We start from the raw sequence: 10,465 nt of genomic DNA on the forward strand, positions 1-10,465 counted from the left end.
TCAACAGAAACTTCAACTAAGGAGAGATAAGGATGGCAAATAAGCAAATATAGAGATGTTCAATACCAGTAGTCATTAGGAAACGCAAATGAAACCCAGAATGAGATTCTACTACACACCCCTTAGAATGCCGGCTGCGCAGGTGGCGTCAGCGCTGCCCCGCCTCCAGGAAGGAACCTGGGCTGCGCGTGGCTGGCGGTCTCCTAGCGACTAGAGCGGCAGGGATCAGGAACCTCAGAAGCTGGAGACGCGGCACCCCAGCGAGGGCCACCATGGGGGACCAGAGGCCGCAGGACCGGCCGAGTTCCCCGGGCATGGACTCCAAGCCTTGGTACTGTGACAAACCGCCTTCCAAGTACTTCGCGAAGCGCAAGCACAGGCGCCTGAGGTTCCCGCCTGTGGACACCCAGAACTGGGTATTCGTGAAGGAGGGCATGGACGACTTCCGCTACGGCTGTCCGTCTCCCGAAGATACGCTCGTTTGTCGCCGTGACGAGTTTTTACTCCCCAAAATATCTCTCAGAGGTCCCCAAGCTGACCCTAAACGCGGGCAGAAAAAGCTGCTCAAGAAAGCGGCCCTGTTTTCCAAGCTCTCTCCAGCCCAGCTAGCACGGAAGGCGTTCGTAGAGGAAGTGGAAGCCCAGCTGATGGCCAAGCATCCCTTGGCCATGTACCCCAATCTGGGAGAAGATATGCCTCCAGATCTCCTACTACAGGTACTGAAACCGCTGGACCCCGAGAGGAAGCTGGAGGACGCAGGCGCTTGTGAGGGCCAGGAGAAGACAACCGACGAACCCACGGAGCCTAGTAAATACCCCTGTGGAGAATTCTCCCCTCGGCCTCCCGAGACTCGGGTGTCCTGTCTCCGCCCGGAGCCTCCAGAGACTGGAGTGTCCCATCTCCGCCCAGAGCCTCCCAAGACTCAGGTGTCCAGTCTCCACCTGGAGCCTCCCGAGACTGGAGTGTCCCATCTCTACCCGGAGCCTCCTGACACTGGAGTGTCTCATCTCTGCCCAGAGCCTCCCAAGACTTGCACATCTCATCTCCATCCGGAGCCTCCTGAGACTGGAGTGCCTGATCTCTGCCCGGAGCCTCCCAAGACACGCGTATCTCATCTCCGCCCAGAGCCTTCTGAGACTGGAGTGTCCCATCTCCATCCAGAGCCTCCCAAGACTCAGGTGTCCAGTCTCCACCCAGAGCCTCCTGAGACTGGAGTGTCCCATCTCTGCCAGGAACCTCCAGAGACTCGCGTATCTCCTCTCCGCCAGGTGCCTCCCGAGGCTGGAGTGTCCCATCTCTGCCCGGAGCCTCCTGAGACTCGCGTACCTCCTCTCCACCCAGAGACCCCTAAGAATGGAGTGTCTCCTCTCTTCCCGGAGCCTCCCAAGACTCGCGTATCTAATCTCCGCTTGGAGCCTCCCAAGACTGGAGTGTCCCATCTCTGCCCAGAGCCTCCCAAGACTCGCGGATCTCATCTCCGCCCGGAACCTCCTGAGACTGGAGTGTCCCATCTCCGCCCAGAGCCTCCCAAGACTCGGGTGTCCAGTCTCCACCTGGAGCCTCCTGAGACTGGAGTGTCCCATCTCTGCCCGAAGCCTCCCAAGACTCGGGTGTCCAGTCTCCCCCCGGGGCCCCCCGAGACTGGAGTGTCCCATCTCTGCCGGGAGCCTACAGAGACTCGCGTATCTCATCTCCGACCAGAGCCTCCTGAGACTGGAGTGTCCCGTCTCCACCCAGAGCCTCCCAAGACTCGGGTGTCCAGTCTCCACCCGGAGCCTCCTGAGACTCGCGTATCTCATCTCCGCCCGGAGCCTCCTGAGACTGAAGTGTCCCATCTCCACCCAGAGCCTCCCAAGCCTCGGTTGTCCAGTCTCCACCCAGAGCCTCCCAAGTCTCGTCGAGTGTCCAGTCTCTGCCTGGCGCCTCCCAAGACTCATCGGGTGTCCAGTCTCTGCCCGGAGCCTACCAAGACTGGAGCGTCCCATCTGAAAGAACTGTTTCAGGAAGGTACATCAAGCACAATGGAGTGTGTTTCTGACTCTCTTCAACGTAGACATACATCGAGAAAACTCCGTGACTTCAAGTGGGCTGGAGACCTAGGAGTTGATGAAGAATCCATCAGCAGTCTGTTTGACTTTACCCCTGAGTGCAGAGCAACCTATCAAGACCAAAAGAATAAGAAGGCAAACGAGTGTTCCTCAGGGCTGAAGTATAGCATGGAGCTAGACGAAATGGATGAGGTCAAATTCTTCTCACAGGAAAAAGACTTGGACGGGAAAATCCAGACTGCACCGAATTCTTATAGTGGAGCATGGTACCTCAAGCCTAAGTTGGGGAAAAAGCTAAGAAGTGATGAAACTTTGATTGACCCCAAGCTCGTACTTGAAAAGCCTGATGAACCCGACATTCTTGACGGTCTTTATGGACCAATCGCCTTTAAGGATTTCATTCTAAGCAAGGGCTATGAAATGCCTGGCATCATTCAAAGGCTGTTTGCCAGGAGGGGATGGACTTATGACTCTGTTAAGACTCCTATTCAACGTGCAATGCAAGTTTACAAGTACAAAGAAGACGTCACAGATGCATCGGAAGAAGATTAGAAGGTTTTCAATTTACTACTTAATTGGGTATTTCTTGCTCTCATTTTAAAAATCAGTCAGAATTTATGATGACTGGCCCCGGGAATGTACAACGTTGGCAACATCTGTAAATTCAATACCTAATGTTTATAAATATTTCTTAATGACCTGCTTTGGCTTCATTATTTCATATATTTTATCAATTATGTGATTAATATTCACATATACTTTTTCACACTTTTGAAGCATTGTGAATATTACATCATCATTTCAATTATTTGTAAAAATACATACAACCAGAAACAAAAGCAGAATTAATCTTAGAAAGAGAAATGGGGTCGGGTGCGTTGACTCACACCTGTAATCCCTCCCGCCTTTGGGAGGCCCAGATGGGTGGCTTGCTTGAGCCCAGGAGTTCAAGAGCAGCCTGGGCAACATGGTGAAATCTGGTCTCTACAAAAAATCCAAAAATTAGCCAGGCATGGTGGCATGCATGTGTAGTTCCAGCTACCTGGGGGGCTGAGGTGGGAGGATGGCTTCATGCCACCACACTGCAGTCTGGGCGACAGAGCAAGACCCTGTCTCCAAAAAACAAACAAACCAAATTTGCTGAGTGAAAGGAGAATTCTATAACTCTTCTCATATGAAAATTCTAATGAAATAATTATGACAATTATTTTATTACTATAGCCAAAATAATGTTAACACTTTTTAATAGTAAAATGTTATCCTCCCTGTTGAGATTCCATTAACCCCCCAAAACAAGTTTGAAAACTATTTATCAAAATCATAGTTGAAACTTGAGTTATGCCATTTTGTCATATCTCTCAATAGAATGTATGTATTTCACCATGTTCATAAACCTTCACAACAAAATACTATTACCAAATCATATAAACAAGTGCAGAATAGGAGGTAGCTTCAACTCCCTGGCAAATCTCATGTGCAAAATAGGATCTGTATGAGAAAAGCTACCAAGCAACATCAAATATCCTTACATATCTGTTCAAGTTCAAATAATTTTCATTTCATTCATAGCAATTTAAAATGCACTCATAAGTTTAAAATGATAAATCAAGCATCTGCTTTACCTTTCAAAAACAGCAGGTAAAACTGATATAGGTAAATTTGTAGGTAAATATATTTGTAGTGAAGATCTGAAGTGCACTTTTTCTTTCAGTGACAAAAGTGTCCATCTGTAAATGGATGTATATGAATATATTTCATCCAACTAAGCAGTGATATATATATCTGTCTATGTGCAAATTCTGTTTCTAGTGAAGTTTGTCTGTGGGTATTGTGTTCCTGAAGAACCAAGCACTTTCTATGTTGTTTTCTAAGCCAAGGCCTATAATTTCTCTTCAAATTCATCATCATAAACTTAGGTTCATGTCACCACTATCTCTTTTTGTATTTCTGCAACGGTTTCCAACCTGTGTCTCTTCTTGAGTATATTTTTGCAAAATGCAAGCACGGCTTGTTAATTCTCCAGGCTCATCTAAACTTATCTAGGTACATAAACACTCACACACACATGCACACACACACACGCACATGCTCCTGCATTCCAGACTCCAGTTAATATTCCTTTTCTTACCTCTGTGTGTTTCTTGTGTCTTTGTACATAATCTTCTTTACTGTTAGGACTTCACTCAGGCCATGAAATCCTGTTTCAGTGCTCTCCCCATCAAGGTCAATTTCATGATTACTTTTATTAAGATCTTATATCTGTAGACAAGGACCCTCATTTTCCAGTTGTCTTCCACTGAAGAACTTACATCAGTATCCTAGAGAAATGAGTCATTAATGCCTTCAAAATAAGGGAAAATCCCATACTTATTTATTACAACTTCTGAGAGGCCAATACCATGCCTTATGGCTCGGAGTTATCTGGTTTCTGAGGTTGTCCACTGAAGCCTTGGGCTTCATGCAGGAGCATTCAATGTTCAGTTCCTTTTAGCAAGAGACAGACCTACTTTTCCACATTTGGTTATGTGACCTTGCACTTCACGGAGGATGGATCCTCATCTACACGATGGACACCATATCATCAAACTCAAATTCTGGTGAGACTTAAAGGATTACTTATTGGAGTGCCTAATGCCTCAGGCAGAATTAGTACAAAACCTGCATTTATGGAAGAGAAGGAGGGAGTTGGAAAGGAAGAAGGGTACTAAAAATATCACAACAGAAATACACTATACAAACATAACTTTTTGATGGTGTTTATCTGGTGATAGCCTTCACCTATATCACACACAATCTTAGCCATTGCTTAACATGAAAAAGTAGTGCTTGCTTTGGCTGCACATATACTAACATTAAGATGAAAAAGTGTAATTGCAAAATAAGACCCACTGGTTATGGTTTCTATTGCTTCTTGGTAATGGCTACTTCCAGGAAAATAAACTTTCCTCACAGAAATTATGTGGGTTTCTCTACACTGTAATTACACACATTGGTATTAGTTGTCATACAGATATAAACAAAAACAATGTTTGATATATTTGGATTTTTAACACCAGTTGGACTTCTGAAAACATCCTGACTTCAAATCCATAGGTTTTAGAAAGAGAATTCAAGAGAGCTTGATATGTAACTGTGCCTGTGTAGCCTAAAGCTATGAATGGTATATTCCATAAATACTGTAGTAATCAATTGTATTACAGCATCACATAGGTTTCACAAAAGCTTTGGAGAATTTGGCTGTAGGAATATGTGATTTAATAAAGAGGAAGGGAATTATTTTCATTTCTGAGAGTCTGAATGAATGAGCAAGGCTTTTGGAGCTAGGCAAAAATGAGTTCACATCCCAGTGCTGCCATGTTCTTATCATATAGCTTTAGGCAGAGGCAGAACAGGCGGAGGGAAAATACAGAGGGTGGGCTGAAGGGGGAGGAAGCTAGGAACCCTTCCTAGGGCTAGTGCACACTGGAATGTGTTCCTGGCCCCCAGTGACTCCTGCAGACGGGATGAGTTTAACAGGCAAGGAGCTACCCACTCTCACTGTGGGCCTTTGGAATCTTAGCAAGAGGAGACGCTAGACCACCATGGACACTTGAGTTGTCAGGGAAAGCTACTTAGAGAAGTGGTAGCGGTAGAACTCCAGCCACAGGCAGAGCACAGAGGGTGTCCTGTGGGAGCAACTGTAGTGGAGCACTGTCAGAGATGTGCATCCCCCTGGGCTAGAATTGCTTGCACAGGATAATTTAGCCCTAGGGGAACCTTTGGACCTGAACTCTGCAGGGCAGTCTTACACATGAGACAGGACTAGGCCAACCTGAGCACCTCTCAAGTCTGCTGGCCTCCTGCGGGGCCCCAGCCTGGCCACAGCTGCTTGCAGCACAGCTGCTAGGTGCCTCTTGGAGCCCACATTATAGCTGGTGGACCACACCTGACTGGCAGAGTGCTCCAGCAGAGTGGCCTCTGAAAACACATAACAGCTCGTTTGCAGCCATGGCCACCCTCCACATCACTATGCCGGTGCATATATGCCCAGGCAGACCTAACCTTCTCTTCCCCGCCAGCACAATGGTACACCGGCACCCTGCCTTGCCACTGCTGCTGGAGTGAGTGCACCTCTTCCCCCCACCCCCAACCCCACCACACCACCATTGTCTTCAGAACATTGGTGGGCACAGAGCCCCCCAGCCCCCACCGTCAGCACTCTGCCCATGAGCCTGGGCCACCAGAGCAAAACTAGGCATGGAAAACAGTAGACTAGCCCCTAGCCTTGAGCGGCTGCTGCTGCCAGCATGAACGTGCACAGAGGGCGCACACAGTCCTGCACCCATCAATGCCCCCACCTCCATGCTATAACCACCAGCTGCAGGGACATGCACACAGTCCCAGTGGGGGCTCCTCACCCCCACCAAGCCATACTGCCACCACTACTGCTGCAAATACTCACATCAAGGCTAGCACCCCAGCCATGGAAATAAAAAGGATTATAAGTGACTACTAAGAATAATTGTATACCAACAAATTGGAAAACCTGGAAGAAATGGATAAATTCTTATAAACGTATAACCTACTAAAACTGAATCATGAAAAAAAATAGAAAATCTGAACAGATTCGTAACTAGTAAGGACATTGAATCAGTAATCAAAAACCTCCCAACAGGCTGGGCGTGGTGGCTGACGCCTGTAATCTCAGCACTTTGGGAGGCCGAGGCGGGTGGATCACTTGAAGTCAGGAGTTCCAGACCAGCCTTGCCAACATGGTGAAACCTCCTGTCTACTAAAAATACAAAAATTAGCTGGGCGTGGTGGTGGGCACCTGTAATCCCAGCTACTCTGGAGGCTGAGGCAGGAGAATCCCTTGAACCCAGGAAGCAGGAGTTGCAGTGAGCTGAGAACGAGCCACTGCACTCCAGCCTGGGTGACAGAGCAAGACTCCATCTCAAAAAGCAACAATAAAAAACCTCCCAACAAAGTAAAGCTCAGGACCAGATGGCTTCATAGGGGAATTCTACCAAACATCTAAGGGAAGATTAAGGCCAATCTTTCTTGAAATCCTCCAAAAAAATTTAAAAGATGGAACACTTCCAAACTCATTTTATGAGGCCAGCATTATCTAACAGGAAAGCCAAAAAAAAAGACACTACAAGAAAAGGAAACTAGGGGCCAATATTCTTGAATATAGATGCAAAAATCCTCAAAAAATAATAGCAAACTGAATTTAACACATTGAAAGGATTATGTACCACAAATAAGTGATATTTATCCCTAGGATGTAAGGATGGCTCAACATATGCAAATCAATAATGTAACACATTAACAGAGCAAAGAATAAAAATTACATGATTGTCTTAATAGATTCAAAAAACTATTTCTAAAAATTCAATTTTTTTATAATAAAGGCATTCAACAAACCTAGAATACAAGGAAATTCCTTCAACATAATAAAGGCTGTATATGAAAAGTCCACAGCAAATACCATACTCAATTGTGAAAAACTGAAACTTTTCCTCTAAGACCAGGAACAAGCAAAGACGCACACCCTTGCCACTATTATTCAACATATTTATCAGAGCAATTAGGCAAGACAGAGAAATAAAAGCGCCTAAGTTGGAAAGGAAGAAGTTAAATTGTCCCTATTTGCAGATGACATGATCTTATTTATAGAAAGCCTTAAAGATGTAACCAAAATAATAATAATAAGAAGAACAAATAAATGAATTTAGTAAAGTTACAGGTAAGGAAATCAATATACAAAATTTAGTTATGTTTTTATACACTAACAATGAGCTGTCTGAAACAAATTAAGAAAATAATCTCATTTATAATAGTATCAAAAAGAATAAAATTCTTAGAAATACTTAACCAAAGAGGTGAATGACATGTACATTGAAAACCATATGTTATGGTTTGTATGTAGTTTGTCTCCATGAAAATTCATGTTGAAATTTAATTGCCAGTGTAATGGTATTGGGAGGTAGTAACTTTAAGAGGTGATTAGGTAATGGCTTTCTCACAGGAGTGAGTTCTTGGTCTTGTGAGACTGGATTCGTTACCATGAGAGTAGGTTGTTATAAAGTAAGGCTGCCTCTCATGTTTGGCCTCTTTGCATGTGCCTGCTTCCCCTTCCAATTCTCTGCCATGTTATGACACACAAAGCCCTCACCAGAAGTTCGCCACATACAGCCACCTGATCTTGGACCTCCCATCCTCTAGAATTGTGAGCTAAATAAACCTCTTTACTTTATAAATTACCTAGGTATTCTGTTGTAACAACAGAAAACAGACTAAGACAACATATAACATTGATTAAATAAATTAAAGAAGCCATGAATAAATGGAAAGGCATCTCATGTTCATGGATAGGAAAAACATTTTTAAAATGTCTAATAACTCAAAGCAATCTACAATTCAATGCAATCCCTATCAAAAACCTCATGATAATTTTTTACAGAAATAGAAAAAAAAATCCTAAAATTCATATGGAACCACCAAGAACTCTGAATAGCAACATGAAGGAACATTATTTCTCTTTGTTCTTCAGAAAAACAGAACAAAGCTAAAGGCTTCATGTTTCCTAATTTAAAATTATATTACAAAGCTACAGTAATAAAAAAAACAGTATGGTACTGGCATAAAGACAGACATATAAACCAATGAAACAGACTAGAAATCCAGAAATAAACCTGCCCATATATGATCAACTACGAAGAATAAACAATGCAAAAAGGATACTCTCTTCAATTAAGGTGGTGGGAATAGCCACATGCAAAAGAATGATCAGATCCTTGTCTTGCACCGTATACAAAAATAAACTCAAGATAGAATAAAGACTTAAATGTGAGACCTGAAACTCTAAAACTCCTAGAAGAAAACATAGAGGGAAAGCTTTATGACTTTTGTCATGACAATTATTTCTTGGAATTCTCACTTTGTGAGATTTAGTGGAAAACAGACCTCACTTCCTTTTACATAATTGAAAATGCCACATTCAGATTTTTCACAACATTCCTTGCAGCTAGGATGTGAGTACATGACAACATTCTGCCAATCAGATGCTCTTGTCAATATTATCAGGCTTTGAAGTGAAGCTAACCATGCCAAATATCTGTGACTATGGAGATTCACCTTGGGTGGAAAGTTTGGCTGTCTCAAGATCAAATTCCCAGGGAAGCAGAGACAGGGTCTTAGTGGCAGCATGAAATGTCCAGTACTGTGGTAGTTCTGACACAAACTGTATCATCTATTACATAGTGATGGTGACAACTGAGTCCTCAGTAGGCTTTTATGTGGGGTGATTTAGAGCAACATTCCTGCCCCTCAGCCTCTGCCCAGCTTTCCAGCCCTCCGAGAGTTTCAGTGAGGTACACAATTTTCTTTTAATAAATTCCTTTTCTGTTTAAATCAGCAAAAGTTATTTTCAGATTGATATAACCTCTGATCTTTGTAAGTGTCCAGGGTTTCTCTTTTTTCCTGATCTTCGTTGTTCTAACTTTTTCAGTTTGGAATTAATTTTCTTCAATGAAAAAATAAAGATAAAAGAAATGGAATAGTTTTGCCTTCCTTCTATCAACTGTTATGAAACAACCAATACTCCTGTAGCTTTTTGTCTCTTCTTTCTCAGAGAATAAAAGAAAGGACTTGTGTCTTGTTTTTGCATGTTTACTTAATAATCCTAAACTCTCTCTGCCTTTCTGATGCCATTTTTGGGCTTCATGCCATTCTTCCAATTCATATTTGGTTAGTTGCCTCCATCTCATCTTTGTGTTTTTAAGATCTTTGTCTTTCAGCAAATTCTCTCTGCAACTTCAATGGACTCTTCAGCTGCCTCTGCATTAGGCAGGAACTCAACTCGCCCTGAATTTCTCCAAAAGAGAACTGATGGGTTGAAACCAAGAGATCCTGGCATGGCTTATACTAAGCGCTAAAATAATGATGTGAAATTTTTCTCCCTTTCTCCTGTCTCCTCTTCCTCCTTGTCCTCTCCTCACCCCAGGTTGGATTCATTCTGAGGCAGGCTTTTTCTACAGTTTAGCAATCTTCGTAGAAAAAGAGTGTTTCTCTGTGGACACGTACAGGGGAACCACAGACACTGGGGCCTATTGGAGGGTGGACAGTGGGAGGAGGGAGAGGATCACGAAAAATAACTGATGGGTACAAGGCTTAATACCTGGGTGACAAAATAATTTATACAACAAACCCCCATGACATGTGTTTACCTATATAACAAACCTGCACATGTGCCTCGAACTTAAAATAAAAGTTAAATTTAATAAATAAATAAAATGAAGAAAAGGAGTGTTTCTCTCAAGATTTTGACTCTCTTTGGCCTAGTTTTGGTCACATGCCCATTCCAGAATGAACCTGGTTGGCCAAGCTTTGGTCACATACTTATGCCTGGGAACATGTTATGAGAGTGGGAAAGA

The 10,465-nt window shown here is 43.6% G+C and overlaps 1 protein-coding gene across 1 annotated transcript; it reads left to right on the plus strand.

The window, feature by feature from the left end:
• The first annotated feature begins 211 nt into the window (after positions 1 to 211).
• LOC129024622 (putative protein FAM47C) lies at positions 212 to 2,744 on the plus strand. Its single transcript, XM_054471786.1, has one exon. It carries the CDS (start codon positions 273 to 275, stop codon positions 2,598 to 2,600), a length of 2,328 nt encoding a protein of 775 aa, XP_054327761.1. The 5' UTR covers positions 212 to 272; the 3' UTR covers positions 2,601 to 2,744.
• The last annotated feature ends 7,721 nt before the right edge of the window (positions 2,745 to 10,465 follow it).

Source organism: Pongo pygmaeus, chromosome X (assembly GCF_028885625.2).
Source record: "Pongo pygmaeus isolate AG05252 chromosome X, NHGRI_mPonPyg2-v2.0_pri, whole genome shotgun sequence".
Taxonomy (NCBI): Eukaryota; Metazoa; Chordata; class Mammalia; order Primates; family Hominidae; genus Pongo; species Pongo pygmaeus.